Raw genomic sequence first — 22,542 nt, 5'->3', positions numbered from 1 at the left:
TCATTTAGGGGCAAGTGTGCCCCTAGTGAAAAAGCTTAGCGTACAGCCCTGGTATATATTACTGTGTGCTCTGCAGTGGTTAGAAATATTATTGCGTTTGTATATACTGTGTGGTTGCTCCAGGTATTTTTATTTATTTATTTATTTTTTGAACACTTGGGTTTAAAAGGTACGTTCCGAAAGTAAGGCGAGGATTGCACTTGTTACCCGAAAGTAAGGCGAGGTAAAGTGTACTACCAGTATACTAGAAATATTACTTGGTTCAAGCAACAGTCCCGAAAGTAAGGCGAGGGACTTTTTTTTTTTTGAAATCTCAAAGATCTTTTAAGGCGCTGCTCTGTTTTTTATAGGTGATTTTTTTCTCACAAAGAGGCGGGAAGTTGACCATGTGTGGTAAAATGTACCTGGGTCAGAAGTAGAGACAGCTGTTTTGCTTGTTTGTGACTTATTTTCTAGCACCTTATCTGGTCAAAACTGTAGTTATTTCCGAATGGAAATTAGGATAAGGGCGCGCTCAAGCAACAGTCCCGAAAGTAAGGCGAGGGCTGGGTATGCTATGCGCTGCAAGTAGAGCTTTTTATTTTGAGTGTTTGGAAGAAACTGACCATTTTCCTGCTCTGTTCATGGAGCCATTTTAGTGTGTAAACAGATAAGGGGAAAATATGAGAAAAAGGTTTTTTATTACACTATATTACTCACTACAGCATATTTTTATTTCTCTCTCTCTCTCTTTTTCTCTCTCTCTCTCTCTCTCTCTCTCTCTCTCTCTCTCTCTCTCTCTCTCTCTTTTGTGGATTCTCAGTGGACGGGGGTGTCTTCTTCCGTCTCCTGCTGGTCCAAATGCCCGCCGCTGCCCGAGAAGAGGGGAAGCTGAAACTGCAGATGCTGGACGCAGCTAGGACACTGCCAACAGCTGACCACTGAGGATGCTGAGGCCCACTGCTGCTCCAGAACCAGGAGGCATGTGCTGGCCCGGCTGACCACTGAGGAGGCTGAGGCCCACTGCTCTAGAACAAGGGGCCAGGTGCTGGCCCAGCTGACCTCCTACCAGCTTGCTCCACTCTGCAGCTACAGCTAAGATCATCAGACACTGAGACAGTTTCCAGCAGGCTTTTGACCGAATCTCCTTGAGCATCAGCCGAAGATAAAGATCTAAGCCAGCAGGTCTAATCCATTCACCAGACCACTCCTTGCGTCAGAGGGGAAGACAGCCTTTTCATCAGAACCAAGCCACAGCAGATATGGACTATGGGCCATGGACTGCAGGCGGGGGGAGGGGGGGGGGGGGTGTTTGGATCGGAAATGGTCAATAGGCAAGTTTGAACTACACACTACAACATTACAGTATTCATCTAAAAAATATTAGGTACTGAACTTTGTTCAGTATAAAGATGTTTTTGCAAATTGTATTGAGGTTGTTGGAATGTTGTGAAACTGTGTAGTCAAGTGTTTTCAAGGTTGTTTTGTTTTTGCTATCTCTCTGCTCTGAGGTAGTGTAGCAGCCTTGAGCATTTTGTTATTGTTCTGCAAGATACTCTCCTGGGTTTTTGTTGTGATTTATTCCAGCCTGGTGATTGGAGAAATCTGTATTCTGCACCCTTGACCGCCCAGAGCCTGGACACTGTGTTCCCGACCACATTTATGTGTGGACTAATGTCTCCCTCTGGGGGTTGGTTGATGTAATAAAGATTATTTTTTTGTTTTTCTTCCTCTGATCAATAAAGTTATGTTTTTGCAGTTTGATATTAGAGACAGTGGTCTACCCGTATTCTGCATGTAGAATTATAGGTTACATTCTTGTTTTGGCATTCTTTAGCGTTAATATTTTAGACAGCGGTTAGAGGTTAAAAGAATGATAATATTTTTTGTTGTTATGAAGTGATAATGATTTATGATCAAAGAGGGGAGTGTCGTAGAAAATATCATCATGTCATTATAGATCTGTGTTGAAATATCATACATATTCGACTGTTCCTTTAAGGACTCCGGGCTCCAGAGAGAGGATGACTTTTGACTAGGGGTGTAACGGTACGTGTATTCGTCCCGCGAATTTACGGTACGGCCGTCACGGTGCGGTATGCGCAGCCATACGGCGAATACGCCCCACATCGCAAACACACGAGTCATGCATGCAGGCACTCGCGAGGTCTGTGCGAGAACAGCGCGCGTGGCCGGGCACACAGAGTCAGACTTCAGAGCGGCGAAAGTGCACGGAGAAAGGCACATACATTGAATGAATGAATGAATGAAACGTTTATTTTTGAACATGTAATTCTCCATTTCCTCCAAAAAAATCACGGTATCTTGTTCCGTCAAACCAAACAATCATAACAACAAATTAAAAAACATTAAAAAAAACATTAAAAAAAAAGAAAAAAGGAATTATAAACAAAAGGTCAAGATCAATGTGTTTGGTTAGCAGACATGTCCAAAAAATGAGTAGAGGGAAGCTAAGCTTATTGATCCCTACCCCCTTACATTTATATTTGTTCTTCCATTCATTTTACTAGATATAACATAATTTAGTATATTACAATATAGAATATACTTTTACTTATATAAAAAAAATAACTTGATTCATTGGAACAGCTGCAGGGTCATTATTAACGGAACGTAGGCCAAGTGCGTCCACATTTTTATAGGATTCTATCACATTTTCATAACAATAGCACCCTGCGCCGTTTTCATTGAGGTTTCTTACAAATTAACGATGCTTTATCTTGTCCTTTATATGCCGATTATCATTAGAATCTTAAATTGTACCATATGTCCCCCTTTAGACAACATATGTAATGCTACCAGCGCACTTTTGTTAAGATAATTAGTTGGCCATTCGCGGTCGCTATACCGAGGTTGCAGTAATAGTTTAACGCTGTTCAGATCACGTCGGAGAATATAGACCCATCCCAGTGACCTGCGACCTGTGCTAACGCTCTTGGGAAATGCAGTGTTGTAGTTCTCAACATTTTCAGCCTTTAATTTTAAACCAATGCTGCCATCTACTGACAACAAAAAAGTGTTGTCTAATCGTCACCTTGAGAGCTACTTCCGTATACAGCGCCGCCCCAAACCCATTCTAGAGATTCCCACTTTTTGCTGGGAGTGGGGCGTGGCCGTATTTGGTCCCAGACAATAAGAGTGGCTGCAATTGGTCACCGTGACGTTACAGTTTTACAGTTTTCTTGTGCGCCCAATAACGTTAACCAAATGAAACAAATGGAAAGAAACACACGCATCGCCGGCACACACGCGCGCGCACCAACAAACACATCAACATTCTCCCCCGCCGAACTCACAGGCACAGCTCATCATCAAATAAGAAAAAGAAACATACTTTTCCGGACAGATCATCTGAGCTCCACTGTGTTTAAATCCAAATAATCCTCTGCCATTGTTGTAATATGTCATCTGTTCTCTAGTATTCAGTCTCGTTAAATTCTCTTTAGAAGTGAAACCGAAACTTAGCAAGGATAAGTTGTTAACACTATCAGTGCCGGCCTTGTTTTCCTTTTTACCCCCTTGAATGCCATCATCCACTTCAATGTTAGCGTTAAAAACGCATAATCTATGTTTTAAATTATGGCTATGTGTCTAATCTCCCCGTCGCTTATCAATGACTTGTTTTTTTGCAGTCAACATTGTCGAAACGTATTGTTTTTTTAATCGGTTCATATCCTTTTTATAGCATTTCGCAAAGCTATCGTGCTCTCGAAAATTTCCGGAAAATAGGAAGATTCCCCATAAACGGCATTTATTGGAATATTCTCGAATACACTAGACACGTTGTCATTTGTCGGCCTATTTATGAATCATTTTCAAATAAACGCTAGATTATCGATAGTATATGTGTACTTATGCACGCTATAGAAGTGGGCTGAAAAATCTATTCTCTCATTTCCTCAACATCACACAGACACACACACACACACGGCACATGCTGATATCTCAGTGAATACAGCTCTGATTATCCTAAAACTGGTAACATAGACTCCTTACCTTAGATCAGATGTTCTCCAAAAAGATTATTCCAATTCCTGATCGCCATTCCAAATGTCAATCGCGTTTATTGATTGATTATTGGCCTACTGTAAATATATATTCCACACTGCTTTCCAACTCGCGATCACTTCCCTCATCATCAGACGGCTCGCCAGCATAATGGAGCCAGTTGGCTCCACCTCCACAGATCCAGCAGTATAATTGAATGGCCTGCAGTTACACAGGGATAGACGATAGGGGGCGGTATTTTCCCATCTGAGCTCCTAGAGGGTCTGCTGTACCAACGGGAGACTCGGTTGATGAAATCTGAATTCAGATCGCTAATAAAAAAAATCAAACGACAATTTGCGTCGTCGGCACTCAACGGGGGGCATGATAAGACGACAATACACGTCGCTGGCACTCAAAGTGTTAAAGGGGCAGTAGGCAAGTGGATGCCTGAACACAGAATGACACCATTATCACTGACTACCACGGCAAGCCTATAGAAAATTATTCTATTTAATAATAATAATTATAATAATTATCATAAATATAATATATTCATTTAAATTTTGTTTTTAATTCAAAAAAAAAAAAAAGTATATTAATAATAATTATAAATATTTTTTTTCTGTTGTACCGAACTCGTACCGAACCGTGACTCCAATACCGAGGTACGTACCGAACCGTGGCTTCTGTGTACCGTTACACCCCTACTTTTGACCTAATCTTTTAAGGTTGTTTAACATTCCAGTTAGGAACATGGTGAACATCACCGCCTAGCCAAAGGTTGATTCTCCTAACTGGGCCATTTTATACTTTCAGTCATATCTGTTCTAATGTTACGTCTTGAAACTGTGTATTTAATGTACATCTGACCAGAGCTCTTTGTCACTTTGCTGGTCACTCTTTTTTTTTTAACTTTGGCCATTCCCCTGGCTCTTTTATGCGTTTATCACATTTATACTGGTCAAGGATGACCGACAGAAACAGGCTGAAAAGGTTCAGATGGGGGGGAAGACACTCTGGGAAAGGCACGGCTGCAGTCGGGATTCGAACTCGCTAAGCCCCAGATCCGTGACGAGCACGGTTGTCCACGGCGCTGAAATAGCGCTCGCGGTACGTGGTGAGCTACTGGAGCTCCCCCTTTGCTGGTCACTCTTGTGTGTGAACACATGTTATCTCTGATTGTAAACTGATCTTTCATTTGTGGTCACAGATGAAATAAACTTTGTTTTCTATTTTTAATAACGACTCAGAATTATTTAAACAAACGGCTCATATTTTGTCCTTTAACATGTTTTGGTTTGCATCATATAATGCATTTGGGGCTATAAATCAAGTTCTGGAGAAAGCTGCAGAAAACGATAAAAACATACTTATACTTTAGACCGTATTTTAGTATGAATATGTGAATGAAAAAGTATAACGTTGCTACACCCTGAACAATAGATATAGGACATTAAATGGGCCATAATAATGTCAATTTAGCAATACAATTTAAAAAGTTATAGCCCTGCAAAGAAGGGGAACTTCTCCATAGACAAATAGAGCTGGCTAGGGATGGTAAATTATGAATTTAACCATGGCGATCAAAGTGTTAAAAGCCTCCAATGCTTATTAGTGTGAGTGCGTTTGAACATTTGCATGTTTCAACCATACATTTTCATAAAAAAATAATAATAATTTTTACCTCCTATAATAGTGGGGGTCACGGCTCTCTGACACTGTTATTTCGGGGGTCGCGGCCTGAAAAGTTTTGGAACCCCTGGTCTATGCCACAAAAAGAAATGGAATGAAATCATCATAATCAGCTGCAAGCATAGGATTATTTTTAAATGTATGCATTGCTTGAGACTGAAGTACCCTCTAAATGGCCCAGTCATATGTAATGACTCCTCGTGATAGATTTGCAATTGAAAAGTCAATATGATGAACAATAGTGTTGAATGGGAGTAGTAGTTAATCTAAGCCCAGTCTATAAAATACTGTATACATAATTTGATTTGATGCCATATGAGCTTACAAGACACATAAACAATACATATATAATAGTATACTTGACAAATTATGACATTGAAAATAGGTTATGTTCCACACCTAGCTCACGCTCAGCGTTCATTGCATATATCTCGCTTCAGCATATATACACTGAATAATTTCACAATGTACCTTTAAATGCCAGCATTCATCTGGCCACACCCCCATCCGCTTACCTATATAAGCAGGGGTGGTGCCACACACTCATCTCCTTCTCAAATTTCATCACAAGCAACGTGTTGCTCATATGCCCACTTGACGTGGAGAAAAATATAGTTTACAAGGAGAGGAAGAACAAGGAGTATCTCCTTGTTCTTCCTCTCCTTGTAAACTATATTTTTGACATCATATCTTTATTTTCTCTCTCACTATTTTCGAGAAAATACGGCAATGTTGTCTTCGTCACTGGAGTGTCTGGAAGATGGTGATCATTCTAAAAACCCTCCACCGGTTTTCGTATTGGGAGCACGCCGCTGCATGGTTCTCAACTGCAGTTCCTTGCTGTGTTTTTTGGGGTGAAACCTTTCAGGCCACAGCTGAACTGTAAGACGTGCCGCTGTTGTGAGGAGCGGTGGGTTTCAGGTTGGGTGAGTACTGTCGCTGGCAGGCTTCACTTGTCTGTTAGTGCTATGGGGGCTACTTGACAATGTTTATGAAAACCGGCCCCAGGCTAGGGTTCTTTGTTCAGCCACCTAGGCGACAGAAGCCCTTGGTCTGAAGACCATTGTAGTTTTAACTAGTGGGCCGCGACCATTAACACTGGTGATCCCTGTGTTTTCTGGACGAGTGGGTATCTCCCTGTCACCGTGTAGCCCCTTCTTTCATATCCAAATGAGAGTATTCCTTCACGAGGAGATATGTGCATGGATGTTCATTAGCGGAAGATCCATGTTTAAATCAGCTACACAGGCCAGTTTGGTATTGTGCTGATTCCGTCGGGTGTTGGTAAAATCACCGTTGTAAAGCTGTGTTGACATCTTGTTTCTCTTTTCTCTTAAAAAGTGAGGAGGGTTTCAGAACGACGGCCTGTCTGGGTGAGTGTTATATCATTGTGTACAAATTCAGGTGATAGCTGCTTAGCTTACTGTTAGCCAGTCAGCTGTTAGCTGCGGCGCTAGCTGTTGTGATCACTAGGAAACGTTAGCTTGCTGCTATCGGACAGGGCCAGCGCGAGGTAGCTTCGGTTACTCGCGCGCCGCCGTGAGCTCCCCTCTGGTCGCGTGCACCGTTCGCTCGGCGTCTCGCGAGCAGGGGTAATAGCGACCGACGGTTGGAGCGGCCGTTAGCTTAATGCTACTCTGTTGAACGTGCTTTGATTATAACATGTTTTACACTCTTGACTACGACGTCGTCTTTGACAGGGGATGTTCGTCGACCCTGCCCCGAGCCAGGACGGCAAGGTTTGCGTCAACAAAGGGACCGTTGCGACGGGTAGAGCGGCGCCGCTGCCCGGATCGAACAACACAGGACGGCTGTGTTTCTACGGTGTCTTGTGACTGCACTTCGCTGATCTACGTTCCGGGTAGGACAAGGTTTGACCAGACCTTATAACACGTCTTCTGGTTTTACTTTTCTAAATGTTTTGTGAATGACGATGTTTTCCCAAAACGTGTGTTGCTGCAATGCATTTGGGATACGACGCGAGTTATGTGTGAACTGTCTTTGTCACTGGCAGTTAGCTTCTCCGAGCAAATCGGGTTGTTACAGATGTGAAAATGATCTGTTTGTTGTGTGAGTGATGATGGGTTGTGTGTGTCATGTGACCTACAACTGGGTTGGACTGGCCACAGAAGCACATGTGTATGTTGGACCGGGGCTCTTAGAGCCCTCTCTATTCTGTGTTTTTTCCTTAGTAAAAATCAGATAGCAGGTTAGCTCATGCGCTGTGTGGAGCTGTCAAACGCTTCATAGAGCTGACTATGACTGTGTCATATTCTCTTTTTGTCATTACATCGTATCATGGGTGTGGGGTCGTAAAGGGGTGAACTGGTAACCTTTCCTCTCCCCCTTGTTTCTGTCGGTCAGGGGTACACCCCCTGTCCTTCAAGGTTCCCGTCACGTTGCAGTTCGGCACGTTACGGGGGGGGGGGGGGGGGGGGGGGAGTTTCCTGGTACCACGGCCTGGAATATTGGGCGTGTGCACCGCAGAAATTCCCCCGCCATAGAGTACGTCACCGTGCGCGTCTCTGTTGGTAGGACTTCCGTGTGCTGTTCAGGTCCATGTGATGGATCTGTTTCAGGGGGGTGGTCAGGGCTCCTCCTCACCAAGCGCCTATTCGGGCCTTCTGTGAGTTCGGACTCCTCCTTCCATGTGAGGGAGCCTCCATCAGAGTACAGAGCCTTCCTCCTCAGATTGTCAAAGTGAGTGGACCCTCTAGAAGGTGTCCTATTCTATTGTATATGTATTCGATTCAATTCGATTATTGAGTGTGTATGGGTTCAGTGCCTCTTCCCCGGAGAGCCCTAAAACCAATTTTTTACATGGCTCAAGGTGCAATATATTCTTTTCAATCTGTACAGCTCGCGTGGGAAGTCTCTCTGGGGATCCCTGTCTCCTTCCTATGGGAGGGTGGTGGGATGTAAAAATGTGAACGATTTTTACCCCCGGCTGTGTAGACTGGGATACATACTGTTGATGCTTCCTTCTTTTCTATTCAATAAGTGTTGGAGTTAGGAAGTGTCACACCCCTCTTGTCGTTCCCCTGGGCGCCTTGGGGATTCAATGACAGGTCTAAATAGCCTGTTCATTGATGGGGGTGTGTCCCGACGCACGTATAGTGCTAGCTCGCTGTAAACAGGCGACTGACTGGCACGCCTTGGTTGCTTGTGGTTAAAACGGCGTTTTTATAAAGCAACTGAGATGGGGGTTTTTCCTCTTCCGACGACCACATCCCACGACCTGGGTTGGTTATCGACGGATTCTCGTTCATGTCTGGGGGATGATGACGGAATGGATCTGAACATATGTAGAGGGGTCTCACGCCCTTGGGGTGGGCCACCAGGCGCGGTTCGCCCGAACGTCTGGGTGGCGCCTTCTTTTCATGTTAAGATCGACACGCATATCTGCCCTTTCTCCTGGAGTAGGCATGTCGGCGTGGTTAGGGCACGGGACTGGTTCTGGTCACGCTGGTCCGGATCAGTTGAACCCGTTGTCCGCCGGGGATGCAGATCTGCTGTTCTGGTACCCTGAGGGACTTGGGCTTTTTTCAGGGGGAAAAATGCCAGGTCGGTCCGGGTGTCACAGGGTTAAGCGCTATGGAGACCCTGGTTGGGTATGTTTTTACTCAGCACTGTCGTAATGGCTTACGGCCATGCCAACCTGTACACGCTCGATCTCGTCGGATCTCGGCCGCTACACAGGTTGGTCCTGGTTAGTACTTGGTTGGGAGACCGCCTGGGAATACCAAGTACGGTGTGCTTACTGCTTAGGGGCTGGTTCTCCATTCTTTTTCGTTCCTCTCTCACGCATGGCGAAGAGGGGCCTGTTGGGGTGGTCTTTGGCCTCCTCTGGTGACCCTGTGCTTCCCGTATCGCCAGGCCCGGTCCGAGGTAATGTTTCGTCGACCCGTAGGCCTGGGTTAACCCTTTTTTGAAAACTGAAACACTTGTACTGCGGTATAGCCGGTGTATACCCGCAGGTGTGTTTTGGAGTTTTTTCTTGAGGGGTTATAGGAACAACCGCCGCATTGGGTAACGCCAAGGTGGTTGATTCCCTGGTGTGTTGGAGCAGTGTCAACTCTCGGGTTCACCGGTTGAGGGTGCCCCTGCACGTTCATGACGTCTGCCAATCGTGTCAGCCTTCTCTGCCTCAACCCCTCTGGGTGGGGGTTTTTAAATGGAGGCTTGGTCATGCAACGCCGCCAGCTTCCGCTCCTTCCGCCGGCGCGGCTGTGTTCAGATGTCCCCTCTGGCGCCTGTCTCGTCCGCAGTCTCCAGGCTAGGGTTAATAGCCTGTTGCCTGGTTTTTCCCCGGTGCGCTGCCTGCTTCCGTTGGTTAACCTTTTTTGTGTGCTTACGGCCATGCTGACTGCCTGTTGCAGGGTCAGTGTGCCAGGCGGTGTACTATTGGGGGGACAGGGCCCGCTCGGCTGAGGGGCTTTTGTCCGAATACGCTGGCGATGTGGGGGGCGCGGCACTACGTGCCCACCTGGTGGGGTCTTGATGCTGGCATCATGGACTTCTCCGGGCCCCCATTCCAGGGAGTCCAGTCCTTTTGGTGGGTCTGGGTCTTCCTTCGCGCTCCGCTGCTACGGCCTTGCCACGGGGTTGGGTTTGCCCTTGACCCCGTGATTCTGGGGGCAGTAACAAGGTTGTTTCCCTCCGTTCGTTCCCGGGTGGCATGCGGGTTGTGTGTGTGTGTAGTCGTGGGGTCAAGCCACGGTCTGCTCACCCTGTGCGTTGAGTTGCTTGAGTGCCTCTTCGCACGGTCGCGTCCGTCGCCCTCCCGTGAAGCCACCAATGGGTGCCCTCCGTTATGGAGGGCACCAATGGGTGCCCTCCATTAGGGTGGGTCGGGGGGGCTCGGCCCTCCCTGGTCTGATGGTTGTGGGGGGCCTCAGCAGGGTACATTTGTCGAGCTTCTAGCTCCCGCTCAGCTCCTATTATGCAATGAACGCTGAGCGTGAGCTAGGTGTGGAACAGAACGTTAGGTTATGACTATAACCAAGTTCTGTTAACACTTAGTGAACGCTCAGCGTTTAGACGACGCTGCAGGCCCTTGATTTTTCATTCATTCATTGTGATGAAATTTGTTGGGAAGGAGATGAGTGTGTGGCACCACCCCTGCTTATATAGGTAAGCGGATGGGGGTGTGGCCAGATGAATGCTGGCATTTAAAGGTACATTGTGAAATTATTCAGTGTATATATGCTGAAGCGAGATATATGCAATGACCGCTGAGCGTTCACTAAGTGTTAACAGAACTTGGTTATAGTCATAACCTAACGTTATATAGACCAAAATAAATACTCATTTTTAATTACAACATATTTTCTAAGTTTAGTTTAGTTTACCACCCACCCACCGGCCTACAAACCTACCGTTGTTATGCAGACGACACTCAGCTCTACCTCTCCACCAAGACTATCACTCCAGCCACTCTCTCCACCCTCACCACCTGCCTCACAGATAACAAAACATGGATGCAAAATAACTTTCTCAAACTAAACTGCAATAAATCAGGAATCATCATTATTGGTCCAAAATCCCTCACCAGCCACACCCAGGATTTCTCCCTAAATATTGATGGTTCCATTGTCACCCCCTCCACTCACGTCCGTAACCTTGGCATCATCCTGGACTCCACCCTTTCTTTCCTCCCCCATGTGAACCACATAACAAAAACGGCCTTCTACCACCTCCGGAACATTGCTCGTCTCCGCCCCTCCCTATCACTCTCTGCTGCTGAAACACTGGTTCATCATTCATTTCATCAAGACTGGATTACTGTAACAGCATCCTCTACGGCTCACCAAACACGATCCTCAATAAACTCCAATATGTCCAAAATTCTGCTGCCCGCATGCTCACCTCCACTTGTCGCTCTGATCACATCACCCCTTTCCTCCATGACCTCCATTGGCTTCCGATTAAATACAGGATACAATTTAAAATACTTCTCATCACATTTAAAGCCCTCAACAACCTTGCCCCTCCCTACCTGTCCGACCTCCTCCACCATCACACACCAACCCGTCGCCTTAGGTCTGCTGATGCCAACCTCCTAACACCTCCCACGACCAAGCTCCGGACCTGGGCGACAGGGCTTTTGTTGCTGCTGCCCCCTCCCTCTGGAATGCCCTCCCCAGCCATATCCGTGATGCAAACACCCTGACATCTTTTAAATCAGCCCTCAAAACCCACCTTTTCAATCGTGCTTTTGACCTCTAATTCTGTTGGTTTTATTTTATTTTGTCATGAATAATTTTTGTTCTGTTTTTGTTTTGCCATAGTTTTGTCTCTTCTACCCATGTAAAGCGTCTTTGAGCACCTGGAAAAGCGCTATATAAAATAGATGTATTATTACCCACCCACATAACCAAATGCATACCTACATGTATGACCTATTTATCTATCTACTACTTTTGGATATGAGAATTTTTTTGTAGTTTGCTTTAAAGTTTAAAATAAATCTGTGATACAGAACAGGCAGATACAACCACACCTGTTTTTTTTTTTTTTTTTTTATATATATAAATGTGCATAATTTTCATGTCACACACACAGCCTGGGCCTCTTGGAATAGTCATTGGCATAACAAAGGAACAACAGACTAGAAGCTGGGCCTTTGTTGCACGTGTGAATTGGTCTAGACTCTAGAGCAGGGGTGGCCAACCTTTTTTGAACCAAGATCTACTTTTTTATTTACCACCTAGCCCGAGAGCTACCAGCCAAAATTGTATATTGTAAGCCGTCATTTGAGGCTTTATAAAAGCAGCATAATGAACACAAATCTGTCAGTGCCGAGTCCGACCTCATCTTAAATAACAAACAGCATTGCTTGTTGTAGTTAACAAGGAGAGGAAGAGTTGATTTAGCAAAAAAAAAAAAAAAAAAAAAAAAAACGTTTTTTTTTTTAATCAAATTTTATTAATCAAGATCTACTTGAAATCAGCCCGCGATCTACCTGTCGATCGCGATCGACTGGTTGGGCACCACTGCTCTAGAGTGACATTGATCACATTGAATTCTGGGAGTGTAGTCCTTTCATCAAATAGCTGAATTCACGTTCTTCCTTTCAAAGCTCTGTACTGGGATTTTGTTAGAATGTTACCAGAATGTTTCATAGGACATTGATTGAAAACTATCGCCTCGAATTTTACAATTTATGGCTTATTTTGGCTGGTATGAACAATATAATCTGTTAACTGTATGCCCTGGTATGTATGTGATAAATAAACCTCTCGATGCTTGATTCTAACACGGCTGGTATGAATGGTATAATCTGTTAACACGGCTGGTATGAACAATATAATCTGTTAACACGGCTGATATGAACAATATAATCTGTTAACACGGCTGGTATAAACAATATAATCTGTTAACACGGCTGGTATAAACAATATAATCTGTTAACACGGCTGGTATAAACAATATAATCTGTTAACACGGCTGGTATGAATGATATCATCTGTTAACATCGGTTCTGAAAGGAAACTGTTCCCTGTGTGTGTGTGTGTGTGTGTGTGTGTGTGTGTGTGTGTGTGTGTGTGTGTGTGTGTGTGTGTGTGTGTGTGTGTGTGTGTGTGTGTGTGTGTGTGTGTGTGTGCATGTGTGTGTGTGTTGCCTACTAAAGTCTCCAGACAGGTAACAGCCTTTGTATGTGCATGTGTGTGTGTGTGTGTGTGTGTGTGTGTGTGTGTGTGTGTGTGTGTGTGTGTGTGTGTGTGTGTGTGTGTGTGTGTGTGTGTGTGTGTGTGTGTGTCCTACTGAAGTCTCCAGTCAGGTAGAGGGCTTGGGCACCAGGGACCCACTCTCTGAACAGCAGACCACCGTCTCCTTGTCTCTGGACGCCATATAACTCATATCCCCTGGTGAAGTCGTCCAGACTGACCTCTGCTTCACATAACTCTGACATACGCTGCTCAAATAACCTGTACCTAGAGAGAGAGAGAGAGAGAGAGACAGAGAGAGAGAGAGAGAGAGAGAGAGAGAGAGAGAGAGAGAGAGAGAGAGAGAGAGAGAGAGAGAGAGAGAGAGAGAGAGAATTGGTAGGGAGAGAGAGAAAAAGAAGAAAAACAGAGAGGGACAGAAAGAGAGGGATATAGATAGAGAGAGAGAGGAGAGATGGTGTGAGATAGAGAGAAAGAGACAGAAAGATATAGGTGGTGTGAGTGAGAGAAAGAAAGAAATAGAGAGAGGGGGAAATTTGGAGAGGGAGATATAGAGTGGGGTATTGGGAGGGAAAGTTGACAGAGGGGGGAGATAAAGAGACAGGAGAAAGAGAGATGTGGAGGAAAGACAGAGAGGTCATCATGAAATAGTAATGGGCACACACACACTGTTCAATGTTCTCAATACAAACCACAGGAGGATTTAAGAAGAGGGAGAGGAGGAAGATGAGGGGTGCTTGAAAAGTACAAATGACTTCAAAAGACAATCCTGCGTTACTGTGAGAAAACCCAAGGACAGACCTGCTTTCATTTCAACTATAAAGAGAGAAATAGAGGGGAAAAAAGAAAAGAAAAGTTGTGCAAAGTTTGGAGAAAAAGCCTGAAGGCAAAAACCTCTTCATGTGAGGTTCACCTGAGGACAGGAAAGGCATTCTATACTATAGAGCTGTTCACATGATGACAGGCTGGAAATTCTCTCTCTTTCTCTCTCTCTCTCTCTCTCTCTCTCTCTCTCTCTCTCTCTCTCACCTTAGCTAGTCGTTCCTCCGTTGGCTTATGCTAGCTAGCTGGCCACCTTTATAACTACTTCATGGAAACGGAGTAACGTTAAGTCGAGTTCATACTACACTAGTACACGTATGAACTCGACGTCACATAACATTAACGTTACCCCGTTTCCATGAAGTGTTTAATTAGCAGCAATCTTGTTGAAAATGTAACGTTAATAAATGCTCCGAGCATAGCTTCTCTCTCTCTCTCTCTCTCTCTCTCTCTCTCTCTCTCTCTCTCTCTCTCTCTCTAGTAAAACACTGGGCTTGGGTCATACCTCATTGTGTGGGATGGGGGGGGGGTATTTCCGCAGAATAGTTCATTGCTAGGGTGGCTGGGTGGCGCAGCGGACTAAGCGCTCATCACCAACGCAAGAGACACTGGTATCGAATCCGGTTGTCAGCGTTGCCTCCGGCTTGGCCGGCCGTCATACTGGCTCGATTGGCAGAGTCAGCGGGAGGGAAGCCGGTGGGTGGGTCCGGGTCGTTGTAAACAGCGACTCCTACAGTTCGGTCGGGGCGTCTGCACAGCGAGGGAAGAATCTGGAGGGAGGTAGTGTGACCTTCCACATGTTACACTCTCCCAGTGAGAGTCCACGCTGCCAGGTGAAAAGAAGTGGTGGGCTGGGTACACATGTGTCGGAGGAAGCATGTGATAGTCTCCGCCCTCCCAGACCGACGGTAGGGGGTAGAGTGCGCAACGACCAGGAAGAGGATTGGGAATTGGCATAACGACTAACATTGGGAGGGGAGAAAAACGGATAAAGAAGGGGGAAAAAGATAATTAAAAAAAAAAATAATAATAGTTAATTGCTGCTAGAGTGGTTTGTTTAATCGTTTTATACTTGTTATTTTGTAAAACATAATATTTTATTTAAAGTGTGTGTGTGTGTGTATGTACAGATGGAGCACTTCAGATTCAGTTCCCTTCTGCTGCTCTTCTGCCACTTTAGAACTAGCACTCAGGTGTTATATTTCAGGGGCTGGTGGCTGAGTTGGCCCTGGCTCCAAAAGTGAACAAAGGGAAGGTACTTAACTTAAGTGCTCACTCAGGGAGGGGGTCGGGGGCAATGTTCCCGCTAAGGTGCGCGCGCACATGGCAAAACGCTCCCGCGCACATCTGAAATCGGTCGCACAATTCTTTTTATTATTTTTTATTATTTTTTTGCAATTTTTTTTTATTATTCAACAAACATGACCATGTTCACGTCTTAAACTCATACTGAGGCCTTAGTTTTGGTTTTAAATTGCATATCATCATTCATTTATTTATTGTCACACAGAGCAGAAGAATTTTGCCAAAACAAACCAATAGTATCCAGCTGCAGAACGGCAGACCAGCCACACTCTCAGACCCAAACGCATTTCCTTTGATTTAATTATACATCAAATGATTTATGTCAAGGATTGCAATGCCTCGCTTGAATGAAGTTAACTTTTCACCTGGATAACATTAACATTCAGGGTGAATGTAATGTGAGAAATTGGGATAAAAAAGAAATATATATATATATATATATATTATTTTTATTTATATATTTTATTTTTTTGATCGGATCGGGAAAGATCGGTATCGGTAGATACTCAAAATCACATGATCGGGATCAGATCGGGAGCAAAAAAATGTGATCGGGACATCCCTAACGGTAACCTGTTGCGTGTGACGTTACCAAGAGAAGCCCCGCTTTCAGTGCTTTGTGGGCAGCGCTACTGCGCACAGACACACACAACAGATGAGGAAGTGGACAGATCCGACCAGCATTGCTGGCTCCTCACAATGCAAACGCGAAAATGTACATTACAGATGAACTGCAGAGAACATTTCCAATTTATCATCCCGGTCGAGACTAATTGGAAGCGCCGCGTGCAAAGCTTGACCATATGTTTATGTGTCTAATAAAGGTGCTGGCGATCTCAAAGCTCACATGGACACAGCAAAACATTACAAACAAAGCAGTGCGAGGCGAGAGTTTGATGGCAAAGTTGACCAAATTGATTGAAGAATGCAGCTATACAGAGAGAGAAAGAAAATAATTTAAAACTATTTTGATGCCTCAAAATGATGTTTTGGTTTGATAAGATGCTTATGATACAATCATAAGGATTATGTGTGTAATAAATTAGTTTAGTACACTAATTGCAACAAATCTGAAACTGCATAGTGCACTTTTAAATTAGTATCTTTGTGAGGTTACTGTTTTATAATTTACATTACATTGAAAAGATAAAGATATATTTTTAAAAGCTGGATTTTCTAATACAGAAGAGGTATTATTTAGAACATTACATCATATTTTTCTTATTATTTATTTTGTCCAGTAAGACTTGAAAATATATATTATTTTGTCATAGGTTGATTTAGTTATTTTCTTGAGATTTGTCAGATAGATTACTTTAGGCATAATACAGCATGTTGAGTAACTTTGTTTATAGAGAGATATTATTTTGTTATATAAAATAATATAAACAATAATTGTATATCCATACAGAGGAGGTATACTTTAAATATATTATAATGATAAGGCATCTTTGAGTAAACTTTGATTAAGTATCTTGAGGCTGAAGGCAGTGTCATCTTTAAAAAAAATCACAATATGGTCACCCTTGAAGTCGCATTATAATTCACTTAATAAAATAATGACTAGTCAGCCTCCTAAAAAGACAAAAGTTAGTGACACGACTCACACCGCCGCCGCCAAAGTAAGGACTATGCTCTGTATCGTCAATTAATGGTCAAATAAATATTTGATTAAGGAATATATATGCCTTTTTGTATTATTTCTCTGTGTATCAGCAAAATGTATATATTTTTATGTTAGACATTAAGGGAAATTAAGATTCTCAGATTTTTTACAAACCGCCGCTTATCAACTAACCGGTTAATCGGCAGGTGACGTATGTTGCTCAGTAGTTGCTGATGTCTGCTCAGGAGGTTTGAGTGTTTGCTCAGACCAAAAAATAATTAGAGGGAACATTGGTCGGGGGCTACTGCCCTCAGACCCCCAAGATAATTTTTAATAAGTGGGTTCGGGGCAGTCTGACTTGGGGTACTGCCCATATATTAGTGTTGCAATGTATGATAAGTAAACTGAAAAAAGCGAAGGAATCGGACAGGGGCGGCGGGGGGGAGGGGCTAGCAGGGTCCTCAGCCCCCTCTGAAAAAAGCTTAGCCCCCTCAAAGCCCCCCCTGAGTCCCAGACAAATTTATGTTTTTTTATTTTATTTATATATAAAATAAATGTATAAATAAATGTATGGAATAAAAAATATAATATATGAAGACATCGGACTGACTGATGTAACTAAACTAAATTATTAAATCATATTGACCTTCCATGATGACCTGCCGTTCACCTTTGTGGCACCTGTTGTGTGATTTGATTGGTTGGGTTCGTTGCACGTGATTACATCATTCATTTGCATGCGCACACTTTAAGTTTAACGTTAACTCTAGCTAGCGCGAGAAGTTTCTAGCTGCAGCACTGTCTCTACTTAGTAGCACTAGCAGCAGTTATTACAACTTACAACAAGCTTAAGTTAGGTGACATTTATATAATGGACCGCTTTATTATTATTGGAAAAAAGCGAGGGAGTGTGGTCGTGGATGATGTTGTTGATGGACTTGGTGGTCGTGGAGATCCACCAACTAATTCCAGCAACGTGGTGGTCGAGAACGTGGAGGACATTGTGTTCGTGTTGCCAGACACGGAAGATAATGAGGAGGACCTGGACGATGAACAACAAGGCCCCGGGCCCGGGGTAACGTCAGTGGCGAGGCCTGCAGTCGCAGAGGGTTCATCTTCGGCCGAAGATGACTCGGATAACGACAATGAGAGTGGAGGGGCCGCCGCCCGGGGGGGAGAACAGGTGGCGGCGTTGGCTCACAGTCGCATACCTGCCGTCATTCGCGGCAAAAGGCCTGGTGGGCCTGTGGATTTAAGCCAAGATCCAGCTGAGGGACCGAGATGTCCTAAACTAATGTCTTACCCGACTCGAAAATTTGGAGTTCAATCGAGGGGGTTTAACAACTCTTGGTTCGAACAATATCCATGGCTGGAATATTCGCTCTCTTCTGATGCTGCATTTTGTTATGCATGTAGAAATTTTTTCCACCATGGGCCAGGTCATATTGAAAAGAGTTTCACCCATACCGGGTGTCGCAACTGGAGAAAAGGAGCAGAGAAATTGGCGCAACACAACACTAGTGTTTCCCATAGACTAGCCATGGAAGCATGGTGTGAATTTAAGCTGCGATCGAAATGTGGGTCGAAGATTTTAACACAACTTGACGCTGGACATTCCAAGATTGTACAAGAAAACAGGCAATACATGCACGCAGTAGTTGAGTCACTACGGTTTACAGCTTGTCAAACGATTGGTCTGCGAGGGCACAGAGAAAACGAGCAATCGGCCAACAGAGGGAATTTCCTTGAAATGCTTGATTTGATTGGAAGGTTTGACAGTACTGTGTCAAAGAAGTTAGCTAGTGGGCCTGGTAATGCTAAATATGTGCACCATGACATTCAAAACGAATTGATTGACATTATGGCTCGCATGATAAGGAGTCAAGTAAGCGACGAGGTTAAGCTGGGAAAGCACTTTGCTTTATTGGTTGACGAAACCAAAGACGTAAGCAAGAAAGAGCAGATCTCCGTTGTTGTTCGTTACCTAAACAATGACAACATTCACGAAGAATTCTTGGATTTTACTCCGGCAGATGGCTTGGATGCACAGTCTTTACTCCAGTCAGTTAAACAGACTTTGGCTATGTGTAACATAGACAAAAACGCATGCATTGCCCAGTGCTACGATGGTGCATCAGTTATGTCTGGGTGCAACAACGGTGTGCAGGAAAGATTTCGCCAAGAAGTTCCACAGGCGCTGTATATCCATTGCCATGCACACAGACTAAATTTGGTTTTAGTTGATTGTGTGCATAATGTGAAACCAGTCGCGGAATGTTTTGCAACAGTACAGATGCTGTACAACTTTTTTTCCGGGTCTGTTATTCACAAACTGTTTATTGAGAAGCAGCAGGAACTTGAGCCCACTAAACGGGTAGTGGAGCTGAAAAGATTATCAGACACGCGATGGTCCTGCCAACATTCTACACTGTGGGCAATAAAAAGAGTTCTCCCTGCCATTTCAGCGACTCTTGCAGATGTGAGCGATCAGTCAAATGCTCACAGGGCGACCGAAGCAAAGTCACTGATTGGATTGATTGATGGGCAGTTTGTTCTGCACGTCACTATGCTGGAAAGCATATTCAGCCTCACAAAAACCCTATCCGATCATCTACAGGCCACAGATTTGGAACTTGCATCTGCCACTGATCTGGTCTATTCAGTTGTCGATACCCTCAACGAGAAACGCAACGTTGAAACATGGAACGCAATCTGGAAGTCTGCCAGTGACCAGTGTGCTTCGGTGGGCATTGAAATGCAGCGACCACAGCCGAGGAGAAAAGCACAGCCTCGCCACCTGCAGGGGTTCGTGGTGAACAGCCAAACAGGGTCAAGACAGCGATTGGAAACGTCAGACGACTATCGGAACCACTGTTTTTTCCCAGTAATCGACCGACTGGTTAGTGAATTGAACAGACGTTTTTCAGCTGAAAGCTGTCACATTCTGAGAGGAGCAACAGCTCTCAACCCCATGCACAAAACCTTCATGGACAAAGATAGCCTTTTGCCAATGGCTAAACACTATGGGGTAATGGAGGAAAACATCTCTGCAGAACTTCACCAGGCAAAGCGACTTATTGAAAGAAAAAAACAAAGTGGAACTGTCGTCAACACCACCCATGACGTGCTGGTGCTATTAAGGCCATACAATGATGCGTTCGTTGATCTGTACAAACTTGTGTGCATCTCAATGACATTGCCTGTCACATCAGCTGCGTGTGAGAGGAGCTTTTCTTGCTTACGCCGGATAAAGACCTATCTGAGGAATAGAAGCGGAGACGCTCGAACCAGCAACTTGGGTCTGCTTGCAATCAGTTCCAGAAGGACCAAAGAACTGGACGTCAATGCAGTGATCGATCGCTTCGCTGCAAATCACAACAACAGGCGGATCGTTCTCCTGTGACTGGTGGTGAGTACCATGCAGTCTTTGTTGACACACACACACACGCGCGCACACACACACACACACACACACACACTGGAATGTACGGGCCGCCGTGCCCATTGGCCGCCGTGCCCATTTTAATGTCGGGCCGCTGTGCCCCCCCCCACACACACACACACACACACACACACACACACACTGGAATGTAGGGTCTTCTTCTTCTTTCTAGTTTAATGTATAGGGTCGCCGTGCCCAGTTGACTACTGCTCTCATGGTGGCTGTTATCGTGATGAATGAATGGTGCATGTCAGAAATGTAGTCATATTATTATAGGCTATGTTTTCGTTGTCCTTGTGATTTGTCATTATCTGATATATATATATTTCGTTGCTATACCCTTTGTAGAAACGAAATCTTAAATATTACACCTTTCCTTTGGTTACTTTTCTTTCAAGCGTTGTTTTAAATTCTAATCATACTGACAGAGACCTTTTACGCACAAGCATCAGATTACCACTCCCGATATAGTCATATTATTATAGGCTATGTTTTCGTTGTCCTTGTGATTTGTCATTATCTGATATATATATATTTCGTTGCTATGCCCTTTGTAGAAACGAAATCTTAAATATTACACCTTTTTCTTTGGTTACTTTTCTTTCAAGCGTTGTTTTAAATTCTAATCATACTGACTGAGAGACCTTTTACGCACAAGCGTCAGATTACCACTCCCGATATAATGTCGAGCTTTATTGGGTTATTGGGTGCTTGCATTGGTGTATAACGCTAAACATTTAGTAACATGCATTTTCAATGATGTAGCCTATATTAGCCATTATTTTGTTTGTTGCATTAAAATGCATTAGCACCTGCTATAAACAATTCAGCCCCCCCAAAGCTCCTGCAAGGCCAATTCTCTGGCGCCGCTGCTGGCGCTGGGGCGTTTGGGACGAATACAAATTTAAGATGAAAAAGTCTCCCCAGCCTGATACACTGTGGGAGGCAGTGGAGGTGTGAAATCTGGCCCTGTCCAGAACAATAGGAGTCACAAAATCTGTTTGGCCCGTGGAGTGGTGGAGGAGCAGTAGAGGTTACATTTTTCAGTGCTGGATCTGTATGTAAGTGTGTGTGTATATACGTATATATTAACAAATTGTTCTAAATAAATAATTGTTATTTGAAGTTTCAAAAAAAAAATACAACTGAGGTAGGTAGATACAATTTTTAGAGGAGTAGGTTGAGCGGAGTTAGAGTATTGAGAGAGAGAGATTGTGTATTCGGTGTTGTGAAGGTGAGAGGAAGTAATAGGAGAGGTAAAGGCGAGTAGGTGTTATTTGTGTACTGGACCCTGGACTGGCTGAGATACCCCCTTGTGTACTAACCCTGGACTGGACGACTACCCTGAATTGTGAACAATCCCTTTTTCTGTCGGCGAGCCTGTTTTGTGTTTTTGACCCTCGGACTGAATCACAACCATTATTTTGCTTTTCCCCTCTGGATTCTGCCTTGAATTCAATAAATACTTGTATTGATTGATATTGCTCTTGTGTGGACATTCTAATTTGTTTGTATTTGAACCGTGGCGAGCCTGAACACTACCAGGTTCATCACACTACCTACTGCTTTGACTGTCTACCCATATACTCTGTATGATAGCATGTACAACAGTGTTAAGATCAGAGGCTCTGTGTAGGATTGTTAGTAACTGTCTAACTGTACATATGGCTGTTTACACTAGTAACTGTTTACCTGCATATATAATTGTCTCCACCTGTGATTGCCTAGTTGCATATATATCTGTTCCCACTGGAGGGCGCTCTAGGCGGAGCCACCCAGGTACTCTACCTTATGGCAACTATAAAAGCAAAGGTATACACCAATTTCGTTCTCTCCCCCAATGTCTCTCAGAGAGAGAAGACTTGTGTTACTGCTGCTTACCATGTGAATAAAGACAAGTCACGCCAGTTCAGGCTCAAGATAGAAACCATGCCTCTTGACCACATTAGTGTCGCCCTATAGCTGAGTTCTGTTAACCCTGTTGTAGGTTATGGGCCCAGATAACACCGGGGCGA

The 22,542-nt window shown here is 44.2% G+C and overlaps 1 protein-coding gene across 1 annotated transcript in view; it reads right to left on the bottom strand.

Annotated features, from left to right (window-relative positions):
• Nucleotides 1–22,542, bottom strand: part of LOC311232987 (1,4-alpha-glucan-branching enzyme-like) — a 576,273-nt gene that overhangs the window by 430,536 nt on the left and 123,195 nt on the right. Inside the window, 1 exon segment of the mRNA XM_084319835.1 lies at nucleotides 13,450–13,619. Within this exon segment, the coding sequence (XP_084175961.1) occupies nucleotides 13,450–13,619 (170 nt within the window).

This window comes from Notolepis coatsorum (assembly GCF_963971535.1).
Source record: "Notolepis coatsorum genome assembly, chromosome: 8".
Lineage (NCBI taxonomy): Eukaryota > Metazoa > Chordata > Actinopteri > Aulopiformes > Paralepididae > Notolepis > Notolepis coatsorum.
This window is presented reverse-complemented; position numbering and strand designations above follow the sequence as displayed.